The following is a 27,234-nucleotide window of genomic DNA, read 5'->3' as shown; positions in this document are numbered from 1 at the left end:
AACAGCCATCAAAAAATAGACCCTATGCTAAAAGGACCTAAAGGAGTTTTAAGAACAATGTTCTTTCTCACTATGCCAAAAAATCAAAGATAATCTAGAAGTTGCACATTAAGATGGTCAATTTTCTCTTTTCATATCTCCACAGTTCTGTCATTACGCACTGACCTCAAATGTTTTCTCTCAGATATCTAGACCAAGCAGTGTATTTACAGACCAGGGCACTCTGGAGAGTCAGTGGACAAAACACATGCAGAAAAAAGGGAAATCAATAAACTTCTTTTCTGGTTATTTTACCTACACTTCCCAATTATTTTTTATCCAAAGAAAAATTTTTAAAAATTGAAAGACTGATTAGAAAGTATTCAAAGATGTCAAGATGTGGCATGACAGCTGCCCCATGGTGAGGCTCCCCTTCATGCCTTGACTAGTGCTGACTACCCTGTCACCCCCACATCCCCAGTGAGCCTACACAGTTTGATCTTTTCCCTTTCAATAATTTTTAGTGTTGATGAAAAGTTAAACATGTACAAAATAAAAATGTAATTCTGCGTGTATGCAGAGCTATCAAGGCATTCTTCTGGAGACAAATTTGATATATACACAAAAACACACTGTGAGAGAAGAGTCAGGGGTGTGCAGACCTGATACAGTTCTGAACACACTGATCCACCAGAACAGAAAACACCCCTTGTTTAGCCAAACTAATTTTACTTAGTGCATCAACAGACTACATGAGTCACAATACCTTGCTGGAGAGGGCTGCCATTTCACAGTACTAATTTATTGTGGTTTTTAGGTCATCTGACTCTATCCTTAAAAAGCTGCAGGTATAAAGAGTATTAACATTAAGAAGGAACATCGTATTACAAACCAGACAGATGGCCAACAAACCTTCAGGTAAGTTCTGTATGACAATCAATCTTACAGATAATTATCTCTTCTGCAGGACAAACTGCTCAGATATTAAAACTAAAAACAAAGACTTCCTTGGCCCAAAACACTGTGAAGAAGTTCACAGAGTTTACAGCTGTCCACAAATAAGGTGAAAAAGCATTAAAGCACTGGAAGTACATAAGAAAAAGATTTCCATAAGGAGACTTTTTTCTTTTTTTTGACTGTGAGGGTGACTAAACAGCAGCACAGGTTGCCTGGAGTTTGTGGAGTCTCCAAACTATGTGAGTCCTTTCTAAGATGGCCATGGCTTTGTTAATGTGGCAAAGGCAGAAGGCACCATTGGTGAACAATTCAATCACTGCTTGACTCCAGCATTCTCATCAGGTAAGCGCTCTCCCATTCCTGCTTAATATACCTACACCTGAAGTATTTACCCCTCCAGATTTCTATTACAAGGCCTTACCATTGGCCTTCACTGAATCTCCAATCCAACTGTTTTGCTATAAAACATAAGTTTGTAGTATTTCAGCATCTCAAAAACCTCAGCCCATTTTAATTCTGCTGAGTACTCCACACTTCTAAAAATCCCAGACATGGTGACATTAGGACAGGAAGACAGACCTTAGTATTTTCAACCATACACATGTAAAACTACACTGCTACATAAATGTGGATATTTTCCACACCAGTGTTACTATGTTAAGTTGTCAAATAATCTGTATCAGAATTTTGTATTTTGTCAGCAAAAATCTATTATGAAGAAATACTATTTTAAGTTAAATCAAAGCACCCCCAGCACAGCAATTTAAAGATTTGATTAGAACTGCTAAAATATAACTTGTTAAAGTAATAGAAACTGTGTCCTTCTCTTAGATTTCCATAATTCACACATTACCATCATTCCTTCCCAACTGTCAGACTCAGTTTCATTTCATCATCATCCCGGTCCAAAGATTTGAGAGCAGAAAAACACCAGTGCTGTGTATTTTGACCAAGAGTTAAGACTGTAAAACATCCCAGGGCCCTTCTATACACTTGATCAGGCAAGTGGGACATCACCAAGTCTTTATCCATTTGTTTTTAAATAAGCAGTGTTTTTGTAAAGGGACAGCAACTGATAAGGTATTAGTAACCAAAAGCTGTTTTAGAGAAGCAGCAACGTTTCTATGAAGTTGAATAATGATGATTAACTGATAGAAACATCCTTCCTTTTCAATATCTTTAATTATACGTACAGAAAAAAATTCTAAGAGGTCAGTCGCAGAGGCAATGTGCAGAAATTGTAAAGATGAGGATTCAAGCTGCTTCTCTCCTCACCTTTCCACATTAAAGACAAAAAGGTAATGAGCTATTAGTGTTTACCTGGAAGACCAGCATGAAGTAAACAAACCCCTGCCTGACTGTGTGATCTTGTTTACACTGCTCAAACGTGGTTATAACCAAAATAAAAGCTTTGATTACAGAGCTACAGGAGAAGATTAATCCCTCACTGCTGGAGCTGAGAAAGAAGGGAAGACAAACTCCAAGACATCCACCAGACCTTTAAGAGAACGAAGATTTCAAAACCTGCACTGCTGGGGTGGTAGCAGAGCAGAGGTAACCCCCAGCTCTGTTCAGAAGTGAAGCCCCCCAGACACAGAGAGCTGAGCAGAGGCCATGGTCCTGCCAGGCAGGAAGCCCTGGGCTGTGCCTGCTGGGCTCTCCCGAGGCTCAGAAACGACTCTGGGCTATCTGCAGCAAGCTACACTCCCCTCCTGCTCCTCCTCTCCCTACCTCAGCCTTTTCCAGTCATTTCTGCTCACACCAGGAGGAATGACATGCAACTACCACCTACTTAAGGGTGATCTTCAAAATAGTGTCTACTCCCACCCCCAGGTCTTTCACCTGGAATGAGGTAATACTTACACTATTACTGTACACCATCTTTGACAATCCTGTGAATGTCATTGGTACAGAAAGGATGGTTGATCTCTTTCTCCATATTATTAAGCTCTCAGCAGTTACAAAAATAAAATTAAAAAGAAAAATCAAGAAGTGCTACTGTGCCAATTCATGGTTTCAAGGACCTTTGCAGCTGTAAATTGAAGTATGCTGGAACACATGCTGTCTGAACACGCTGAAAAACTCACCTGCTAGACAAGATCACACCAGCTAGAAAGTCAGAGTTTAATATATTCTACCTCCTACACCTTCACTCTAAATTACTGTCAATTTGCTAAAAGCAAAGCCACACACAATCACTCTCCCTTACAAAGTATGTTCCCAAACTAATGAATCTACAGGCTGCACTAAGATGGTTATATAACATCAGCAAATTGAATTTATTTTCCAGGCCCTATTTTCTGTCAGTCTTTGTAATCATCACCTCAGTTTCAGCTTCCTTCATCAAATCATCCTGTCACAGTTTCACCTGTTCTGAATTTACCAATCTGACACACCTGCAAACTACTCAATTGTTCCACTGTTATTAATGCACAGGAGCACCTGGAGACTCAGCCAAGTCAGTCACTTCAAACACTTAGAGCAGAGGGGAAAAAACTCAAACTTACCCTGAAGAGCTCATGGACACAGCTGCAAGCAAGGCTAGAACAGGAGAAAGTAAGACAACACAGAGGCACAGTGAGCTTGTTTTCACACAGGCTTAGACTGGTGTGTTGACTGTGCAGTGCTTAGGGGTTACATGAAAACACTCACATCTCTTTCCCTGCTGGTTTGCTTGCAGCCATTCCTTCTCCTAATTGATAATCTGGGATGAGATGATGGCACATTGTTTAAGAACTCTACACTCACAAATTTGCTTGGAACTGCCAGAGCCAAACCAAAACTGGCTGCTGCCATCTTGGCACGCTCTGCCTGATTCATGAGTTAAAGGATTAACATCTTTAAAAGTAGGTGGGGAGGATTTAAAAGACATTGCTGCTTATATTCTTTCACCTGCTGCTTCTTTCAGACATCACTACTGTAAAGCGAGGGTAGAAAAAGTATTTTCCATGAACTCATTTGAATTTAAATATTACTGAAAATTACTGTGAAAATAAAGGAGAATCTAGTGAACCACTTTCCAATGTTTGATCTGAATTACTTTGCCTTGTGTTAGCACTTAGGAGGAGATCAATTCAGTACCAAAAGTCCTTAATTTCATTAACCACACTTATCCCACATTTTTCTTTACTGAACTGGACAACTACACAGTCACACTCATTACTGTGCAACTGAAATTTTCATAGAGCAGCCACCTCCTCCCTCCAACCCAAAGCTACCAAAACCATCTCAATGCCACTCCTGTGCTTCTGAAAAACCACTCCCAAAAGGGCTTTGGGCAGCAGTTAAACTGGGGAAAAAACCACATAGCCCATGGATTCTATACTACCAGGTAAGGGCTGGAGAAGTGGGCATTATCCAAACCCTGTGAATCCAAAAGCTTGCAGCCAGCACAGCTAGAAGGCAGGCAATAAAGAAATACACCTTGAAGAACCCTGTCACTGTACAGGAGCTGCTTCACAATATTTTTTTCTTTAGATGTCAGAGCATATGCCACCACTGATGACTAACAAGTAAGGAACACAAAGAAATTTTGGTGCATCAGTCAAACCATGGTTGAAAAACTATGAGGCCTGACATCAAATCAGGCTGCTATCTTTGAAGTGTAGTACTTAACAGTCAGTGAATTATTTCATGCCAGTGCTGTGTACATTTCTGATACTGGCACAAAATGAGAAACAGGCCAGTGACTGAACTATGATGGAATGAATTTTTACTTCCATATGATAGACAATAGACACTCATAGCAGATGGATGCACTGCACTATCTACAGTGATATTCTGGGAAAATATTATGGCAGTTGGAATGTCCAGTAATAACCAGAAATCAACAAGTAAACAAAGCTGAGGCACTGCTGTAGAGATGACCTTCCCTTAAACAGATGCCTCTCATTTGCCACATGTAGAAAAATATTTCCAGAAAAAGATATTCTACTTTATATCTCAGACTCTCAAAGGACTCACAGGAGGTCCTGTCTCTGGTGGAGCCAAGCTCAAGACTCTTGTCACATAGCAAGAGCTACACATGTGTGCATACATATACTAGTTAATTAAAACCAAAATAAGAACCAACCTTAAATTCTTAGAAGAATTAAGAGTCAGAACCACTTCATTCTGCTCCTGTCTTTTCACATTTCCTGTATAATTTAATCCTGGAGAACTGCAGTGCTTCAGGGAACACGGGTCAATGCCAACAATTCAGCACCAATCTAGTACTAAACATCACTTCTAAACACAAGAGGTTTTTTATTGACTACCTAGCATCTTTACCTTGAAGAGTGCCTCTGAAGTGTCTAAGTGTTCCTAGAGGAAAACCTTGCATGCAAAGCATCTACAGACTGATGATCCTGTCTTTACAGTCACTCCACATCCACCTTCTCCACAGACCAATGCCTACCATGGGACAGCAAGACCATAGATGCAAAATCAGAACAACAAATCACAGTGAGTTTCAAATCCTACACATGTAGAATGTGCAAGACACTGTCCATTTGCAAGCACAAAAAGCCCCCCATTACATAAGTACATTTATGTAGTCTGTCAGATTTGAAGTGCCAGCACAGACACAAGCAGATTCAGTATCACTAGAGACTCAAAAGAAAAGAATCCTTTGTGAGTTGCTCTTAAATCAAAAGCATTCAAAACATTTCCAGCAAGTGAAATATATTTTGTGCACTCAACTTCAAGTATGCCACAAAGGTCATGAACACAGTTAAAACCAGCTTACTAAATAAATGGGTATTTTCTCTCACTGAACTAAAACATACAATACTTGTCAAATATTAATTATACTGCATCAAGTACAGCATTCTTACATCTCTGTTCTAGAGGCAAAACTGGGATATTCTCCATGTTCTAATATGTATCAAAGACAGCTTATAAGTGCATTGAGCTTTGCCATGTTCCCCTTGTATTTTGGTTGAGCCCATGGAGTATTAGTCATCTTTGTTATATTCATGCTCAACATAGCTAAAAAATTGTCTTGAGATGTATTCTAAGCAACTGTCAGATTGAATTTTTGACATGTTTATTCTCAAACTATGGCTAATTAAAAAAACAAACTGTTCATACTCTATAGGTTGAACGAGTAAACTTATACAAAAAATGGTACTGTATTTATTTAAATAATTTGTTCACATGTAATTTTACGATTGTTTTACACAAAGTACATATTTTAAGAATAATTCTTTAAAATACTGCATTATGTCTCACCATTTTGAATTTAATCAACAAGTAACCTACAGCAACCTTTACTTATTTTCCTCCACATACACCACCATCCATCTTACATCCAGATGCTGTAAATATGGTGGGTTGGGTTCACTTTCTGAGGTTTAGTTGATTACTGAGGTTTTGTTCACAACTTCACAAACCAGTATTTTGGTAGGAACAAATGCTGCTTCCCAGAACTTTTACCTTAACTGACATGGGCAATCTAGCAATCCATATTCCTCAAAAAACATAGGCACTCTCCAGGAGAACAGTCCACAAGCAACTCCAGGCAATGCCTCCAGGCAAGAGGCTGGTGGCTCCTATAAGCAACATACACCTGCTCCTTTTAATTAAATACACAGAGGAGTAAATCGTGCAGGACCAGATTGAGCCCTGGCAGAAATACAGTGTACAGAAATAACAAATTAGGTACTTTCTGATCAAGTGCACTAGTCAAATGCAGTTATCAGAATGAAAAAATATTAAACATTTATAACAACCTAGACTGAGAGAGTAAAAGTCATATTTAGAGCTCAGGCCAGATTTGTTACCAGGCAGTGAACTGCTGAATGCATGTAATTAAGGACACAAAATCAGTATTATGCTAACAAGACTTTAAGAGCACCACTTAGGTGCACAGACTAAAACCATCTTTCACAGCAGCTGAGTCTTCTGCATTCCAAGGGCAAGAACCATCTCTGCTATACATAGTGCCATCTACTAGTCAGAAAATGTCATCATTCCTGGGAACCAAGTGAAGAGCTATGAAATAACAGGTTCTGAAAAAATTGTTAATAACATTTCACACTTGAGAACCAGAGCCTTCAAACTTAAGAAGAAAATAAAAGAAGTCACGTGCATCTCAAAATCAAAATCCAGTTTGGCTATTTAAGCTTAGATTTTAAGACAAAAGAAAACCCTTATTAAAATATCTTATGTTCTTTAGGAAACAAATGGAAAAGAAGAGAAGTTTTCCCTTAATGAAAAGTAATCAATTGTGGCTGAAGTCCTGAAAACCTTCAGCTAAGACAGCGTTGGGAAGAAACTCTTAAAAAGTGAAAACTTCTAGAATAAACACAGGAATAAAACTGTCAATGACACAAGTGGCAAAAATATCTGTTTTGTACCTGTAGTGGACAAATACAGAGGTACAATCATCTTCACTACAGAGCAATTCAAAATTAATTTTCATTTTTTATAAAGCCATACCTTACTGTCAACTTGTCTCACTGTAAACACAGAGGACTTCTGGTTTTCCAGCATAGAACAGACTTGAGATATAAAGGAGGGACGAAGTCCCATCAACACATTCCTCCCCACTCAGTCACAAATGACACTGGAGGCACATATGTATTAAAAACACAAGTTAAAAACACTAAAAATATACTAATAGCAGGACTTCCTCCTGCAGTGATGGGACAGGCTCAGACAGGAGGTCCCTACATGAAGTTGTCTCTGATGTGGTCCTACTGGGGAGCATGGTGCCCAAGTAAAGACCAAAAGCAAGGCAACTAAGTAATGGACTTGAACATCTCAAAATACAGACAGTATCAGTCAAGTTCCTTATCAGAAATAATTACACTGGAAGTAATTGTGAAAGTGCCACTGAACTTCATTTTGCCAGTACAAATGAGTACAATACTTTGTCAGTGCCCTTTCTGAACAGTTGTAACATTTTATTCCAAGTCATTACAGCTTTATTTTTTGAATCAACTTTGAAAAGTACAGAGAACTAAATATAATTTCCTGCAAATCTGAAGCAATTATTAAAGTCAAATGTTTCCACCACATGTACAAGAAAAAAAAATGCTTTCCTCTAGCAAACAACATAATTTAGTAGGACAGATATAAGGAAAATTTAAATTCCAGACTGTTCTCTGAGCTACGTGTAGCAATGAGGGGATGTCTCAGACACGTTCTATTGCACATTCATAAGACTTCAACCTTAACAGCCTGGAAGCCCTACCATTTACTCCTAGACATGATTGTGAAAGGCACAATCAACAATGTGGCAGATTCTGAGACCAAACTATGGATTCATACCAGAGCAATGCATGTTGCACATATTCCCTTTAAAAGTCTCTGGTCCAATGGATGGAGAAGTGGACAGAAGTGGATAAAGCACCCATATGCCAGGTACCATCTTTACAAAGGTCCTTTTAGGGCAGCCAGTAGCAGGTTCAAGTTGGAGCAGAACATCATCTGTAGCAGCCCAGATTACCTCTGAGTACTAGGAATCCATTATTTAAATTATGTTGCTTCCTAGCCTCTCTCCCCAGCACATCTGAGGGCTGTAGGCATGACCAAGTTACAGCAGGTAAAGCCAATGTAAATGCTGGACTTGCTAAGTGTTTCCAGAACCACTAAACCATTAACTCATGCCTAGTCTTGAAAAAACAAAAGAGCCAACCACCAAACAAAAAGAGAGGGAGCAGTACTTCCCTTTCTGATAAAAATATTCAAAGCTTTTCAAATTAAAAGCCATACACTGTTTGACTGCCAACTGCAATGCTTTCTCCTGTTAAAACTAAACTACTTATTTTCCCAACCATTACCTTTTATAAACTCACATAGTCTTCCTCAGATAAAATGTTACCAGTGTTTTTTTCTCTTTTTGTTCACAGCAATGTGCCAATATGATCAATACCATTAGGAGTTCCCACATCCCTACTCAGAAGCCTATGCTGAAGTTCCTGAAGAAGCAAAGCAAAATCTCAGAGTTTAAATCTTCCACATGAGCTGTAGGTCATCTCTCAATGCACTTCCTTTGGTATTTGTGCTTTCCTAATGTCACACTGCATTTTAGTACAAATGTGTAATTTTCTTGTGCCATACGTACGGTTCAGTGCACCCACAGGCACACCTATGGCTTCACAACTGTCACAATGTTGTATCTCAAAAGCACAAAAAAGAGTCTATAAGGACACAGAATGCAAGTAATAAGAACATTATTTATTCTCACAGAAATGCCCACTGTTCCTCTTGGGATGTTTTTAAAGTTAATTGCACAAACAGTTAAAACAAGCCTTACTCTCTGCCTTACCAACAAATAAGGGCTTTGACTGACACACACTGGCAAATAAAGAAAAAAAAAGTCTGCCAGGCAAAGCAAGCCTCAACCCTGCCAGCTGCCCCTTAGAATGTAAGTTGGTGCCCCAATGACAGATGGCCATACAGCTCACGTGGCACTGCAAGAGCAGCTCCAGTTTTCAGCCCAGCATAATTAAGCCAACCAACTGCAACTCTCCCTTACCTTCGTATGGTGTCCTGAAAGATTAAAGCACCACCACAGCCATATCCTGAGCCATTCAGTGATCCCCGTCTTGAACAAGGTTCAGCTGGGAGCACAGAACAAAGGGCAACTGAGAGCAACAGCTCCCAGTACACCCATCCAGATTTTAGCCTGGGACAAAATGAGCACTAGCATAAGCCCAGAAAGAAAACAGGTATTGTACTAAGAGACACCACATGGTTCACAACTGGAGTACCAACCACAGGAACCCAAGGACATCACGTTCAATTCTGTGCTTTACCACAGATGTGGTTCCATGATAAAGATAAAACAATTTAAGTGTATAATACTGCCAGAAAGGAGGGTGCAGACCTTTTCCCACCAGCTCCCACACACAGTGGGAGTGATTGTACAGCTACACAGTCATTAAAATGAAGGAAGGAAGAAGCAAATCACTGAGAAAATCCCTTCTGGTAGCCATTTGCAATCACACTGCTTAAAATATCAGTGAAACTGTGCCTACAGACTTCCCTGGTGACTTAGGGCAAGCTATGCCATTTCCTCATGCTTTCATTTCCCACTGCTGATGTCAGAACAATGATACATCAGAACATCCCAGGTGTGCAATGACAGCTACAGACACCACTAAAGGCCTGCAAGACACACGAGCTCTGCAATACCAATATCCAAATTAGTAAAACAAAGGGGATCCTTTACCAGTAGCTGAAATTACTCTAGGCAATCACTAGTGGCAGAATAACAGATATTTCCCCATGTTTGCTGCAACTCCAACACAAGACCTTCAGGCAGAAGGGAAGGATTAAAGTTGAGTGCACTGATTAGTATTCTTTTTACATCACTGAATGCTTGAACAGCTCTTTCCCAAGTAAACTCTGAGCATATACAAGAGTAAGGATTTCTGTGAAAAGATCAGTAAGTCAGGAACCTTCTGGACTAGAAACTGCTCATTAGTCTTACTCCACCCACTGCAGGGCTGTTACTAGAAATACTAAAAGAGGAAACAAAGAACCACTGAATTGGTCCTCTCACTTTAAAAATTAAATATGCACACATGCATACAAATCCACTCTTAGAAGAAATTCTTATTTAAACTCTTAAAGTCACTAAGACTACTACAGTGACTGTCTCTAAGAAATTTTATCTAGATGGGGAGATTTTTGCCAGCTGGGGTTGCAGAATGGGATACTTAAGAATTGTCTCCATATATAGTGAAAAATACCTGACGGCAGGGAGGTAGAGGCAAGACTTGGGAGGAAATATATCACTTATCTCTTTTAATAAAAAAAGAGCAGGTTGATTTTTGGTTTTAACTGAGAGAAAAAACTCAACCCAAGAAGGATACCACATTGTTAAACCCTGCTCTTCTGATGCCTTTGCCCTTTCTCAAACCATACACAGATTTCAAAAGCTAGACAAATTAAAATTCATTTTCTGTAATGTACTTGGCCATTTCTGTAGTACTTTTAAACTTGGGGAGAAGACAAAATATGTCCCAGAAATCTTAAGGAAATCTTAACCAAGCTCAAGCAGTTACCCCAGCCACCATAATGCACACAGCATTTATATTATTTCAAAACAATCTTTCGGTCAACAGGACCCTACACAGGTTACAAGAAATAAATCTTAGTTAATGTTTAATACTCAGTATATATACATAATTTTACTGACTACATCTGCAGCAAAACATCATAAAGATAATAAGAAAAAGAAATTGTCTGTTTTACTATTTAAAATTTGCTTGTTATGAAAGTGGTAATTATTTCTACCATGCCAGTGACATAAAGAGTTGAAAATTTCTGCCCTTCACAGCCATTACAGCACCATGTCACCAGACTACCTGTTTGCTAATAGTGGTAGCCCAGAGGAATGCTTAGGGCCAACGCTGCCGATAGGAAAGAAACATTAGGATAACAACTGAAGTGTATTTAAAAAATTGAAAAATCACTGTGCCCAATTCACTATGAATCAGGTAATGTTCTTGATGCCACACAACTGTGCAACATTTCTAAATCTTATACATACACACAAAAATATACTGGCAGCTTCTTGCATTCTTTGTGATACTGGTCATTGTGTCAATTGAAATTAATGAAAAACAATGCACTCAGTCTGCTGGGATTTACCCAAGAACATGGCAATGAATCCACTCAGCACCAATGGATAACAGGTATTGTTTGGCAGGCCTTTGAAAAAGAGGAGTTAAAAATCATGCTTTTTCCACACACTACCTACTTTTAACTTCCACTGTATTAATCAGCATATGAGCAACCCATGGCACAGAGAAAACTCAAAGCTTCAGTTTCTAAAAAAAGTTATCCAGAAAAAATCAGGCTGAAAAATTAATGTATTTTTGAAATAAATTAATGAAAACTGATCTTGAACTGGAACACCACATACTATTGAGACTGAAGTTTTAAAATAAAAATTTGTTTGAAACTAATTTTCTGTTGTCTCTCTTTTGGCCACATTTTTACAAATTTACAGATTTCAATATTAGTATGATCAATACATTTTCTGTTAAACTTACATATTAAAAGCTAGGTTGTCTGTAACCAAAAAATCAATAATTTCACCTCCTCTTTCTTTTCTGACATTTTAAAACAGTTTTAGAGGGTATGGGGCTGTTAGCAAACATTATGTCCTGTTTAAAGTTAACAAGCTCAGATGTTCAAGTGTTATTTAGACAAAATGGGAGAGCCAACATCACACTGACAAGTACTGTGAGGAACTGATCTTCAGAACTGAGCTTCATTAGACAGACACCCATTGAACCTACTGGGATATGCCCTTTTCAGTTACTTAGACCTTTCAAACTAAGGTTAAATTTGACAATGACCAACAACCATACTGATACTGTCAAGTGTATCAGCAGATTATTGATCACAAGCTGCTGATCAATGAGAAGATATTTGGCAAGATATGAAAGGTTCTAAACTTGTTATCAAAGGCCACTTGAAGTTGCTCAGGTATCACCCATTATCACAATCACACCCATTCTTCTCCTAGTCATCCTGACAGCAACAGTAGCCCAAAGCACTAATCCTCTCTCCTCCCACCGATGCCTAGCTGGCCAAACAACTCTTGTGTTGAAGGAGGTTCTCTCAACAGCAATCCAAGGCACATACCTTAGAGGCTCAATTATCATAGAGCTTTAGGGAGACTCAAAATGGAACCAGAGGAAGCTCCAAATGGATCTTAATACAAGAGGGAAATTAGAAATTGAAATTAGATGGTTTTTAAGGTCTCTTCCAACCCAAACCAGTGTGTGGTTCCATGAAAAGCAATTCTTCTGTGATGGAAAAACCACTATGCACTCTCATACATGGCAATTGTCCTGGACCTTTGCTCTTCCAAAGTCATAACAGATGGAGCTCAGCTACCTCTTGTCTCTACCTATGGTCTCATCTTGGACAGCTGCAGCCAACACAGGTCCAAATAGAGCAAACAAAACTCAGAGTAACTGGTTTATTTTGGATAACTGCTCTTCAAAGAGTGTGGATGCATGTCCAAGGACATGGTCACAGATCCTACCACCTGCAGAGAAGGGTGAGGCATCACATCTTGAGCAGGATTAATGTAACAACCATCCGAGAGCTGTAGTCCTTCGTCAGGACAGCAACAACTGAAGGAAATAGCAAACATTAATTTGAGCAGCCACTACACACAATTTACATTGATGACCCAACAGCATTTGGGTCACCTTTCTGGCCTCCTGCTTTCCCAATTGTCAGGAGAGGCTTATTTGGACAAAGCATTCAATTTTGTCCCCAGTTCTTGGAAACAATGACTAAAATCTGAAGTTTTCCCATGCTTCTGCAACATAATGTTCTCTCTAAAGGTACTTTGACAAACCTAACTTTCTAAAGGTATGTTGATAAACTTCCCAACTATTTATTTCTCACAGGACTACAAGTCTGCACCAAGACTTATGTCTCAAATTCCAATTAAAGAAGAAATTTACACATTTCCTCTGACTTTTCCAAGTACAAGAAGCTTGGGAACTGTAAATTTTACCCAATTATCTCCTAGAAAAAAACATTTATTGACCAAATAAGAACGAAAAAATAGGAAGGATACTTTATATACACACAGGACCAGTAATGCAGTAATTAAGTAAAGAGATTAATCTGTGGAAGAAGAGGAAATTGAATAGATTCAAGAGACAGTTCTGGGTTTCTCTTTGGGAGCCTAAGAATTTACTAAGGCAGCAAGAGAGGATGGCAGTATCACACTACTGAAAAATATTTTCCCATAAACATTTAAGTAGTATTTTAGATTTTTAACAATTATTGATGAACCAGACTGGACTGGATTTGCTGTTGCAAAATCAAATTTCAAATAAGAACTAGGCACTAAAAAGAAAATCAATTGTTTTACCTTTCATGTAATTTCAGATCAAATTTAAGCACCATTTCTGGCAAATGGGAATTTTTCAGTTAGCTGGGATTTCAATAGGCTTTGAATGAGAACATCGAAATTCTAACACTGCAGTTACAATTTATTTCAATTACCAAGCATCATCTGAGAGAAATCAAGGTAAAATGTACTTCTTCGAAAACAAGAAAGAAGTATACCAAGATACGGTGAAATAAACAACTTGTTCTATATGTTTATAAGTGCACTAATAAAACTTTGTATGTTCTGCTAAAGAAAAACACACCTGGCAATTGTAACATCTGACTGGTTTTCAGGATAGCATCTTTGTAGGATTTATTTCTTCAGCAAGGTATGGTCTCAAAACCACAACAATACAGGAAGGTGGTGAAGTCCTCATCCTGCTGTTCTACAGCCAAACTAGCTGAGAGACAGAAACTGCATTATTGTTTTAGCCAAGGCTCTTCAGCAGGTCTAACAATCCACATGGAGAAGGGAGTGCCTTGCAAGAGCATAATGAAAGAGGGTCAAGCTAACTCAAATTACCTTCCATTTGCCACAGGCTAAGAGCATACACATGAACAATTACTGTGAATCAGACACCCCAGATCAGCTGACATATGGTAACCTGTCATCCTACAATAACCTGTCCAAATACAAAGATAGCTTGAAATGTAGACCTGCTGTAGAGCTACAACTCACCCCTATTCAGAAAGCAAGACACTAAACCCTGGAACCTTTGCTTCTGGATGCATAAGCTGAAAACAAGCAACAGAAGAGAACCCACAGATGAGAGCCCTTAAGGTAAACAGGCTGTTTCCAAATACTACAAACTGGGATTACCAAAAGGAAATAGTTACTGTAACATGACCTATTAATGCTAATCAGCCCTTCAGTATAAAACCATACACACAGTACGATGACCATGAGACTGCAAATTCAGCTCGTCTGCTGGTGTGGACAGTGGTTATTTAAAATAAGTATAGGAATTTCAAGTACAGTTGTTCATTTGGCCTTGTTGCCATGTAGTGGCAATTCAAAGTAGGATAAAACCCAAGCTTTTGTTTTCCAATCTCATTCTCAGGAGTGCTCAGCTCTCTAGCTCGATGCAGTCAGTCAGCACAGAAAAAGTGAGGAAAAGCTCTATAGGCTCTACCAGCACTAGACTGGGACTCACATGGTACAGCTGAATCAGTTTTTTGGAACACAGAACTGGTTGTGCAAGAAGATAAACACTACTATTATTTTGATACTGGAATACCAGAGATATCCGGTATGTATGGGAAGCATATCTATACAGGCTTCTGTGGAACAACCTACATAGAGTCGAGGTAGAGAGCTCAACAGAAACAAACCCAGGAGCCTGAGTGACAAGGTTTCCAGGCAGAGCTCAACTATGCAGCACTTTGAGCTCCCAGAACAAAGCAGTGCCTGAACTCTCACATACAAGACATCAGAGGGACCTGACAAACCTGGCAACGGAATGGAAACTGCAGGTTTCTGTAACAACGAACAGAAGGTTTCATTGTATGTCCCACAGCACAGAGCCCCAGCAGCATTGCAACAGCTCCTCTCAAACAGCACTGGCACCAGGCACTGGGGCAGGCTCCAACCCCACACCACAGCCAAGCTGATCTAGGGGTGACCTGTGAGGCCAAGGGCCAGTCCCAGTGATGGGCAGTTCTCTTACTCACCCAACCCTGCAGTTAGAGAGCTCCAACAGCTAAAGCAGCAGGTCACTACTCACAGTGCTTTGGAGGCTTGGTTTCTGTGGTGATATGGTTCAGGGAGCTAAGGGGGTCAAAGCAAGGCAAAGGCTGAGCATGAAGTTAGAAGCAGGAGAACCAAGACAACCTCCTTCTTAAACAGGCTCCACAATTACTTAGCTCTCTTGGAAAAATGCAAGAAAAGGAAGTCTCTCAGAGGAGAGCACAAAAAATAGTCCCCAAAAGCCTACTGAAAGAACTCCAGGTTTTATAAGTGTTCATTGCCTGTTTAGCCTAGCTTCTACCCACAAATGAATAATAATTTTAAGAACAGGGAATTTCCTGATTTTTATAATCAGGAAAACTGTTATTGAGAGGAACCACAATAATTACTATTCAAGCTATCTTTTAGGAAGGATTCCAGAATAATGTATTTTAATCATCTCAAGAAAAGTTAATTAAACTTTCTAACAGGAAGTACAAGGCATATAATAGAAGATGCCTCTAGAGCATCTTCTTTAGTTAGGAACCCACATCTAGAACTCACTCTTTTCTTCAACAAAAATTTAAAAGCAATAATATACTACAAAAGCAGAATTTTGATACTCTGTAATTTCACTGCATGTTTTAATTTGCTTTCTTTCCCTCCCCCCTCCTTGGCCCCCATTCCACAAGAACTGAAGGACTCAGACTAAAAACCTAGATTATATTCAGATACTACAGTAGTATCATGAGCAAGAATCGCCACGTTTTACTCCCCTTCCAATCCAAGTGCTGAATGCAGAAACATCACACAAAAAACAGAAAGAAATACCTAATAATCTGAAACCGTGAAAAGATTAGGCAATGACAAATTCAACTGACAAACCTTCCATTTTCTCAATTCCTGTTAGTTCAGTCAGTTCACCTCTGCTTCTTTTTTTATCCATATGTTGTGCAGCTCTGGGTTAATTTTCCTATTGCATCTGTTGTAATGTGTAAGACTAAATACCCTTAATCACTAATCAATGCAATTTAGAAACCTTACAGAAGCACACTACCTCCTCTTCCTAGCAGACCAAAGAGTTTACAGGCAAGGCCTGCAAGAGGAAGTTTAAGTGTTGCCACAGGTGATGCACGTTAACAACACACCTGGTGCATCCTCCTTCCAATTACCCAGGGACCCAGAGGAGAGTGTGGGCCAAAGAGTTGTCCTGGCTGCAGTGGCAGCCCCTGGGATGCCACCTCTGTGTGTGTGTGTGCTCAGTGTGCTGAGCAAACACCCGGCCCAGCAGTGGCTCTGCATATTCAGCACTCGTGAGGCACACCGGGCTCACCATGGTGCTGAGGGAGCTGCCATGAAAGCAGGCTGCCAGCCTGACCTTCCCAGGCAGCTGCTTGCCTGACACAGCCTTCCTAGGGCTCCACTTCCATGCATCTACATCAAAGCCTCACATCCAGCGCACAGAATGTTTATTTATGCTCAACAAATGAGATGCTTCATGCCTGTACACCTGCAGTAAAAGCCTGACATACACTGCAAGCTTTGGTCTACTCTGTAGCTGTGATTGTCCCAGGAAGCACCAGAGCAAGGAGGGGGGCACAGAGCATAACCTTTCCCCAAACCACAAAGATATAAAATAGACCCGTGGAGGAGGCTTCATTATCTCTTAAACCACTGGGCTCCAAGTTTTTGTCACACAGAAAGTAAAAAAAGATTTGGTATTTCTGGGAAACTATAACAGATGTTAATAGTCTTATGATTGAGTAAAATATACCAAGACTATAGGCAATGAACATTACTGTGTATGCCAAGAACAAATACACTTGATTTTGATCTCTCCAATTGAAATAGAAAGCTTTAGCATAGGTTTAGGCACTTGTCCTATATGAAGGACAACAAAGGTACACGGATACTCCTTCGCACTCCTAATGCAGAATGAGGCTTTGGGAAATGGAAATTGTACTTGAAGAACCAAGTTTAGAGACTCCAAATTTTTATCTGTAAGGTAGACTTTGGAAACTTTTCATTGCAAAAACAATAATTTTATTTCCATATCTTTTCCCAGCCCGTGACTCACTTTCAAGAAATAAGAGAAAAGCCTTAACTAGATTTCTTTCCATGTGGAGCAACTGATGCCTGACTTGACTTCTCGCCTTAAGGGGTGACCCTACAAAAACTGAAACCCATTTAGGTGCTTTGATGCAAGTCTGTGCACTTGCTTCAGAATAAGAATAATTTAATTCAGTTACTGTTACTGCCCTGCACTCACCAAATAAGCCTTTAGCACATACAAAAAAAACCATATATAATAATGCATGTGCTTTCACACACACACTTGAAACAGAGCCAAATAAAGACTCCTTACCTTTCCTAAGATATTTATCTCAACATTACAAAATTCAAATGTTGTGAGCAAGAACTCTACTGGAGTTTAGTTTCTGTATGTTTGTTTTACACAGCCTAACCCACTCCTTTTCCCAGTCTGTCAAGCCCTCGTGTCCCTTATACAGGTAAATGACTAATTCAATTACCTTGTGTGCTGACAGGCCAGCTGGTTGCTGCTTCTTGGCATGGGTAGAAGAGGGTGAGTTATAAATGTCTTTCCCTCATTGTCTTCGTCCTCTGCCCAGCCAAAAAACTTCACACCCCTTTGGCAACTTTGGTTTAAACGAGCTAACAAGTTCAGAAGTTGCAGAGTGACACACAGACTATATGGGTGTATCTATCTTGTTTTCACTGCAAAATAGATTGGGGCTAGGAGGGGAAGCAAACTTGCACGGTAGGTTTACAGCATGCATGTATTAAATTTGCCTCAGCTCCAAAAGTATTGACCCAGCTTAACCCAATCTAAAATGGAGCTGCCACAGTCCCACCACACCCACAGGCGTTCAGTGTTATCCCTTCCCTTGTAGCAGCACTCGTGCCAAAAATCAACCTGGGAAAAAAAAAAGGCAGTTAGCATTTGGTGCAGGCAGCTTGGAGCCAGCTCCTGCCTTGTCACATGGACACCGGCAGCAGGGAACAGCAGCACCATGGCAGATGCAGCTGGGGACTTATCAGCACACAGGAGCCAAGCCTAAGAGCACTTAATTCTGGACATGCAGCTCAGAACCTCATTAGTACTACAGCCAATGATGTGCTGGTTTTACACAGGCACATATGCACTAATGGAGTTATTATTTTGAGAAGAAGAGAAACAAGAAAAAAATATTCATATGATAGCTCTGCGGTTGACAATTTCAGCTGCATTCCGGACAAGATCTTTTGGTCTTTTAAAGTAAGTGTATAACCTTGTCTTCTTCCTAGCAAAACTAGCCAAACCTCTACAATCAAGGAAGAAAAAAACAGCACTATAAGCAAACATGGGAATATTTAATCATAAACATTACCGAGTCCAGATTTCCTTTTGGGGAGACCTTTGTCCTAAAGAAAATAAAAGGACACATCTATTCTATATCATTCATGCAGAATAGCAAAACCACTGAATAAACCACTGGTAACCCCACTGGTGACTGAGGAGAGATCAGGAGGGAGAAGGTAGAACAGAAGTGGCATGGTGTAGCAGAGTGGCTAACTTAGACGGAGGGAGGTGTGAACAGCAGAGCATAAGGCAAAACATCTTGGGAAGTGTATCCTGATGACATCTTATCTTGGCTGAACAACACAGTGAGTCTGGGGGAGAAAATATTTTTATCTGCAATCATTTATGATCTCCCCCACTAATCAGAACACAGGTATTGTTCATCAATGCATATTATAGGCAGCATGGTTATATATTCATTAGATTTGTTCCTACTACACACATAAAACGAAAATTACTTCAGTAAAAAGAACAGCTTTGTATGATTTTTAAATTCTTATAAGGAGCCTTTGAGGAAGGATTTTTAGAAAAGTATTTTTTCTCAGTGATCAATTTATTAACAATAGGCGTCATAACTTGATTTTTACCCAGCAGTGAACATGTAACAGCTGTTACTCAGTTGTAAAACACTGTCTACTTACGCAGCATTAAATAATAAATAAAGCTCAAGACCTAGTACATGTTTTACTAAGCAATTTAATGATATGAAACAAGAAGTTCCAAAGATTAACTGTGAGCTGTATTATCAACTCTGTCCCATGATATCTGTGCCTATAAGCACAGAGTTGTAATATGAAGGAGGAAAGAAATTAACAGTAACAAAAAATAATTTTTGTTCAGTCACAGCTGCACTCACAGTATCCAGTAAAAGGTTTTTTTTTTTTTTAACAAATTTAAATCTGAGTTCAATAGAAACCCTTTCCTAATAACTTATACTGATTCTTTTGTACAGCCTTTTTTAGGATGACCTACATTGCTTGGGAATAAAGGTGAAAAAAGTCAACACTGATTTGCATGGTATAGTCTAACCCCAGCATATTGGCTTTTAATTTAGTAGCATAATTCATCAGCCTTTACTGCAATAGCCCTGCACAAAGCCATCAAAGTCACAGGTAAAACTGAAATTACCTTCCAGATATAGTGGATCAGACCTTGCAAATCCTGAGATAGAACAGAAACTGCACTAGAGACACCCCCAAATGCAGATAGAACGCTAGTGACAAAAAAATCTTAATGCTGTTGACACATTTTTGGGCAAGTGAGACTAGCACAACTGACCTTCAAAAATGCAAGGAAAAAGCTAGCAGTGATCCACATGGGACGGTAATTTCCACAAACCATGGGATTTGATTTTGTTATAATTTCATCACCACTGAGTGGTCAACCATGTGAACCATAAGAACAATGTGAGAAAAAGAATAAAAAAATAGGTGAGTCCAGAGTTCCAGAAATGTCAGAGTAATACAAATACAGTGCAGCCTCACATTTCAATAGAGAAAGTTTCTGCCTGTATCTTTAGCAAATTAGTAATGTATGAACAGTGGCAGTCCAACGTAAAACTGAATAATCACTGAATTTAATCCATAAGCACATCATTCTGGATGCCTTTTATAAGTTGTATTTTCATCTGTTTAAAAGGCAAAGTAAGTCATGAGGTTGAAAAAATGCCTATATTCTGCATATGGAACGTTGATGATGAAAACCCTCAGTGCATGTCTTTGAGAGGAAGTTCTTTTTTTTGTTGTTGTTTTGCTTTATTTTCTGTGTTGTCGTTTTTCTTTTAAATGTCAGTATACCAGAGAAGTCATTTTAATCATATAATTACTGAAGATTTTGGAAGGTTTACACAAGACCCATAATTGGGCATAAGACATCACATCCTCTGGTTATATACACAGCAATCTGGTCTGGGTAACATTCTTTGCTCTGACCAATGTGTGCGAGGGGGGGCGGGGGAAGGAAGGGGAGGGAGGGGAGGGAGAGGAATGGAGAATTAAAAATACTTCTTCATATTAAATTTTCTTTACCTCATTTACTTAAAATGTTCTGATTGCATAAAATGCACTAAAATATTTATCACGACGCATCTCCGTAGTTAAAACACCTTGTTCTGAACGCGATATCCTAGATATTCAAACAAAAGACATTCAGCTGACAATGAAGCTTTTTTTTTTTTTTTAATTTTAAAAAGGCATTTGTACACCTAAGACCGCACCACGGATCAGTCTTCTTTATCATGCCGGAGTTGTGACAGGTAATGCATAAAAAATTAAAATCTAATCCACCAGATAAGACATGCAAAATGTCTCCTCCAATCCCACCCCCATCTCGCCTTCAAAAAAAAAAGAAAAAAAAAAAAAACTCAGCCACCAGCAGCCCTGCACATTCGAGCACAGGCACAGCGGCACCCCCAGAGCCACCACTGGGGCGACAGCGACAGGCCCGAGGGGCCGCCACCCCCGAGCCCCCCCGCACCCCGCTCCGGGCTCCATGAGGGGCGAATCCCACCTCGCCGCTTCCTCATGCCCTCACACAATGGTGCTTTCCCCCACTAGCTCACAATTGTCAACATTTTCTGGCTAGGCCCCGGCCGGGCAGGGCCGGGCTGCGTGCGGCCCGAGCCCCCGCTCCGCTCGGGGGTGGCGGGGGCGGCGTGGCCGGGGGGGATCAATGGCCGATGGGCCGCGGCCCCCCCGCCGGCGCTGGAGCCGGAGCCCGAACTGCGCAGCAGGCGCGGCGCAGCGGGCCCGGCCCCGCGGAGCCTCGGCCAGACCCGGGGCCGCCGCCCCCGGACACCATTTCGGGGAAGGTGCCGCCGAGAGTGGCCCGACACCATCGCCTCCCCCCACCCCGCAGCCCCCCGGGCGCTCTCCCCCCGCGGCCCTCAGGGCCAGGCCCGCCGCTCCCCGCGGGGAGGCTCCGGTGTTCCCGGGGGGAGAGGGCGGCTCGCCCGCTCGCGGTCCCCGGGGACGGGGCGGGGGCTCGGGGGGGTGTCCTGTCCCGAGGGGCCGCGGGCGATCCGCTCCCCCCTCGCCGGCCCGGGAAGGGGCCGAGCCCCCGCCTCCCCCCGAGCCGGGGCAGAGCCCGAGCCAAACAAAGCGCGGCCTGAGCGGGAGCCAAGGGTGAAGCAGCCTGGGCTTTTCCTGCCGGTCTCCGCGCAGGGCGGGCCCCGAGCCCGGCTTACCCCGATCCCCGGCGGCGGCGGCGGCGGCGTTGTTCCTCTCCTGCTGCTGCTGCTGCACCGGGCGCGGCCTGGACACTCGCCTGGGTCTCCTGTTGGCGGCTCGGACCGAGTTCATTTGCCGGCTCGTGTGGGCGGCGGGAGGGGAGGGGGGGAATCCTCCGGCAACCGGTGCCTCGGCGGGGACGGGGGCGCTCGGAGGGAGCCCCGGGGCGGCCGCCTCGCAGGCGCGGGCAGCAGGGAAGGGCGGGGGGGAAATCTCCGGGCGCGGGTCCCGCCGCCGCTGCCGGCTCGCTCGAAGGCAAAGGAGCCGCCGGCTCTCTCAGCGCTGCTGTGGGGGACGATGGCGCCGCGCCCCCCCGTCCCGGCCCCCGGCGATCCCGCGGTCCTGCCCGGCTCAGGCCCGTCGCTGCTCCGTGGCAGGAGGAGCCATTGACACCGCCAGGGACGCGCTCGCGAGCGGGCGGCCGTTGGGCGGCCGCGCTCCGCCAATCGGCGCGCCCCACACAAACGGCCAGCGCCGGCGCGGCCAATGGGCGCTGCCGTACTATCGGTGCGCGGGTTGGGGAGGGGCGGGCGGGCGGCACGGCGCGGGGTGGGGCGGCGCGGTGCCTATAAAAGGCCGGGGCCGCGCGTGTGGGGCGGCAATGGCGGCGCTCGGGCCCGGCTGTGGTGGCGGCAGCGCCCGTGAGGAACCGGCGCGGGAGCCGGGCCCGGGGCAGCCCGGAAGCCGCCGGCAGCACACGGGTAGTGGAGGGGTCTGGCAGGCTCCGCTCAGGCTGTGTGTGATGAAGGAGAGAGGGCGGGCGTCTGGCGATGGTGCCTTGTTGTGGTGCCGTGCGCCTTGGTAACCCTGCCTGGGCTGGGATTAGCCGTGCTGTGGGTGCCGGCTCGTTTCGGCTTCCAGGCTGCTTGTTAACCATTTTTTCCTCTCTGGATTTTTGTATATTCCTTGGCCGGCGTGCCCACTCTTGTTCGTGCTGTCTTTTCCCAATACAACGATAACGCTCTTTAGTTTGGGCTTCAGAGAAGTGTCTGAGGCTTTTCCTTTATTATATTTGTTGTGTTGGTGCTCAGCTGATGGCCTCAGAGCAGGGAGAAGAAGTAAAGGAAGCTAGCTGTGGTCTTTTTTCTTTTCAGGAGTCACTTAATAAAATGGATGGCATAACCCAGGCAGTAAGGAAGAGATCATCTCTTTGTGGGGTTGCTCAGGAATCTGCTGCTAGTGTTGTGAAGGTGGGTTTGTGTGGAGTCCTACTTAAACTGAGCTCTGGGAGCTCCTGGAACCAGGGCCCTTGTCTATGCCTGAAAAGCAAAAGAGTGTTATCTGGTATAAAATGTAAATAAATGATGGTAATTAAAAACACATTAGGTAGGAGCTTGTTTCAAGCTGACAAATGAAGGTATAATATAGCTAAAGAAAATGACAGCTTTTAAAAAGAAAAAAGCTTTAAAAACACTTACTCTTGTGATTCCAAAGGAAATGACAGTGAAATTCTAATTCTCAGTTCACATTAGACCAAATATAAATGTGTGAGAAATCTCAGTAGTTGTTAAGGAGCACTTTTTAGACTTAACATTTTGTTGCCCTAAAGAATGACTGGAGAAACAGTAGAGGATGTTTTTCCATGTCCAAGAGAAATAATTCTTGCCAAATGCCCTGATATTAGGGGAAGAGATAATGAAGTTAAGCTCCTGTGAGAAGAACTTTGTAGGGAAAAAGAATATAAACATCAATCTGTTTGGGGCCAGTTTCTGTCATAGTGATTACTAGGCTACGGTACTGAACATTCGGTAGAGCTACATAATTACATGTAAATATCATTAAAGTTTTTTTTTTTTTTTGGTATTAGCATTGTGAAACTCTGCTTTAACTCTTGAATGGGAAGAATAATCATACCCAGGTATGGTGCTGAATTTACTGTGTCATGATTAAGGGTTTTTTCCCCTCACTGGAAACTTCTAATCTTTAAACTGGAGTGTTTCAACTGTTTGAATCCATTTCTGTTCAGCTGTTCTAGTTGTGCTCTCTTCACCAAGCAAATGAATTCTTGGTGTCACAAGATTACCTGAAATTGCTCAGTGTAGGTATACTCCAATTTTTTAGTTCTCTGAATCTTTGAAGCTTGTTCAAGGATGGATGACAAGCTGATTTTCAGAGAGCCTTCAAGAATCTATAGGTTCTGATACTAGAATAAAACTTTATTTATTGAAGCAAACTCTAAACTTCCTTAAGAAGTCTTGCACTAGTTTGAAACCGAATGGTCTCCTGGCCTACAAAAACACTTTCTGTAATTAGCTCCTTAAGGTCCAAGGTGTACTCTCACTGACAACCAAAATACATCAAGGGCAATCTATAGAAGTTATGCAGAAGTTTGGGATAAATGCTCTGAGTTGATGCAATAAAAACCTCATGCTGAATTATACAGAGTTGATTCAGTGACTCAATAAATTACTGGTGCAGAAAAAGTGATTCCTGTAAGTATTCAGTGTTTGCTTACAAGGCTTGGAGTAAAGAAATACTTGCAGTACTCTTGTCTGACATTCTTGGGTACTTTAGAAGGCTAAACAGTAGAAAGCCTGAAAACTCATCAAAACATTATTGACTAAATCTCTGTATCTGTTCTCATAGCTGTTAAATGTATCCTGTCTGGGACTTGGCCATAATTTCAGGTTTGTTTGTCAGTCTTTAAAATGTTGTACTTTGCCATCCTGTGTCTTCCTTGCTGCTGTAAAGCCTCTGAGAAGGAAAACACTATTCTGTGATGGAAATGGCACTGAAAGCCCAAATTAATAATTTGGCTTCATTGTGTTGACCACTGTGGAGGTGCTTTAAGCCATCCCGTATGATGTGCTAATAAGCCATTCCTGAATGTGGGTGTGATTTATACTGGCAAGATAATTTTGCCTTTGTCAAGACAGCTTTTTCTTTATTTAAATTGGGAAGAGAGGGAATGGGAAGTGGAGCTAAACTGTACAGTGATCTCTTTGCATAATTGTTGACAATAGAAATGCTTGCTGGGCTGGTTATGTTGGCCACAAATCACCTTTTGGTGACCCTTGAACAGCCTCACATTATGAACAGAAAGGTGCAAGACCTGGGTGAGGAGCTTGCTTGGAGCATTTATAGCATAAGCAATTTGGACAGAGTTGTCAAGTGCTAGCTCATCATATTCAGACCATCTTCTGAGCTGCACTGAACTTCAAATGAGTGTGTATTTAAATGTTAATGATAACTGGTTCTCTGTTTCTTGAAGAGTTGGCTGCTGCTTTGAAGAGATCACCTTCCTTCCTGCATGAAGGAAGAGATGCCACAGAGTGCTTAGTGATAACAGTAACTTGTTAATTATGTGTTAGCATAGAATAGTTAGAGATGAGGCAGCTTCACAGAGAGATCTAGTGCAAGTTGTCATGGAGGGGATTCCTGTTTGTGAGGGTGACGTGCAGAGACAGAAGAGCAACTTTGAGTCGGCTGACTTTCTCTAAAGTGAAAACAGTTAAAACAACTTAAATATCAAGATAGTGAATCACTGTTTCTTTTCTATAATCCCAGAGTATTGCTGTGAGATTAGAGGTGGTGGGGTTACAGAATAAAGAAATTTGCCACAGGATTGGGAAATTACTATGGGACAGTGCAAAGTGGTAAGTCAACAAGGCTGATTGAGGCCAGAGTGATCTGCAGGAATCACCACTATTTTATTCGATTTAATGTATATGTCTACTAGCAACCTGAAAAGCCTTGCTTCAGAGCTTATTAGAAATGCTTTTTATGGGATAGATTCATTTAACATGTCATGACCCATCCTTACCCTGAAGATGTGGGTATTGCTTTAACAGTTGATCAAAACAAATCTAGGATAACAGATGTCAATGAATCTGTGATCGGTGAATTACTTCTAAGGGGTTCACAAAATGTAAGTAAGGACAGCCTTCAACTTGTGTATGATGGCCTAAAGCTCTACTTCAAAATTATTCAGAAACAAAAATTCTGAAAATTGAAAAGAAAAAACCAACAACCCCCCCAACTTAATTGGTGACTTTTAATTAAATACAAATGGACAGTATTCTCCCTAGCTTTTGCTTCCTTATATATGTGAGAGAACAAGAAATATTTTGAGAACATGGTTATAGTTAATTATACAAAGCCCACCACAAAGCCTTTACCTACAGCTTGTGGATTTGAACAAGAAATACAAGGAGTAATTTTTTTTTTTTATTGTACTTTTTAATTGATTCAAGTGGTTTTGCAAAGGAGCCACATGTCTCTCCCTCTCTGTATGGATGAAAGTGAAGCAGAAAGGGTTGAAGTGACTTGTCCAAGAGCATTAACAGGGCTGTGAACAGAACCTAGGGTACAAGAGTCCTTACCTAAGGCTTTCTCCATGTTGTCACGTTACTGCTTTCAGAAGGATAAGAATTTTGTCTATTATTTTGAGCCATCTCATATGCTGCTAATATGTCCCTGGACTAAAATTACTGCATTGAAGATTTGGGACTGGCCCAGCGTGAATTTCTGACTTGTAGCTCTTTAAACTTAGAGGCATGTGTCTGCTGAGATGGGGAGATGTGGGCCTTTCAGAAATAGCTAAGGATACCTAGAACTGGTTGAACGTGCTTGCTGTGCAGCTCAAAAATTCCAATGTCATTTTGTTGCAATGTCTCTGACCCTCAGTTCCTCTTAATTGTGTTTTACAGCCCATCTCTTGCATCTAGAATCTTCCCACTCTTGCAGAAAAAGACTCTTAAATCTCTCCTTCTTTTACCTGGAATCCTTGTCTACTGAAATCCAGCTTGATGTTAGCTGACCTTCCTGGGCTGCCTTCTGGGTGAATGTCTGTGGCTGGGATGTTTTCTGTTGCTATATCAACCTGGTTTCTGCACTAAAAATAAAGACCTCAGGGTGGGGAATGTGTGTTGTTTCCTATAAGCTCACATGACTGTTGCAACATGTTTATCTAACATGTTAATTCTAATTCTGCCCTAACAAAAGCTCTCTGGAAACATGAGTGGTACTTCAGTTCTCATTAATTATTTTTTTTTAATAAAAGTAACTTCTAAAAAAAGTTCTGGAGGGGTTGTGTCTGAGTTTTAAAGCATTATTAGCTGTCTTGGTAGAAATTTCATAGCTAGATAAATATCTACACAGCTGCCTTCTGGATTTTTTGTATGGTCAGGGAGGGAGAGAGAGTGGGAGTATGGAGCTGTTTCAAGTATCCATACTATATTTTC

At 41.5% G+C, this 27,234-nt stretch overlaps 1 protein-coding gene and 1 long non-coding RNA gene across 3 annotated transcripts in view; one reads left to right on the top strand and one right to left on the bottom strand.

Moving 5' to 3' along the window:
• FBXO11 (F-box protein 11) overlaps positions 1 to 22,374 on the bottom strand; it is a 70,732-nt gene extending 48,358 nt beyond the window's left edge. For both annotated transcript variants that reach the window (XM_066546293.1, XM_066546294.1), the window contains exon 1: positions 22,009 to 22,374. In XM_066546293.1, coding sequence (XP_066402390.1) covers positions 22,009 to 22,123 — 115 coding nt within the window. In that variant the 5' untranslated portion in view covers positions 22,124 to 22,374. The remainder of the gene's footprint in view (positions 1 to 22,008) is intronic.
• A 273-nt stretch (positions 22,375 to 22,647) lies between these two features.
• Positions 22,648 to 27,062, top strand: LOC136555201 (uncharacterized). The gene is made up of 4 exons (XR_010783441.1): positions 22,648 to 22,752; positions 23,146 to 23,241; positions 23,859 to 23,909; positions 26,701 to 27,062. It is a non-coding gene; the product is annotated as an uncharacterized lncRNA (long non-coding RNA).
• The last annotated feature ends 172 nt before the right edge of the window (positions 27,063 to 27,234 follow it).

This window comes from Molothrus aeneus, chromosome 3 (genome assembly GCF_037042795.1).
Source record: "Molothrus aeneus isolate 106 chromosome 3, BPBGC_Maene_1.0, whole genome shotgun sequence".
NCBI classification, from domain to species: Eukaryota; Metazoa; Chordata; class Aves; order Passeriformes; family Icteridae; genus Molothrus; species Molothrus aeneus.
This window is presented reverse-complemented; position numbering and strand designations above follow the sequence as displayed.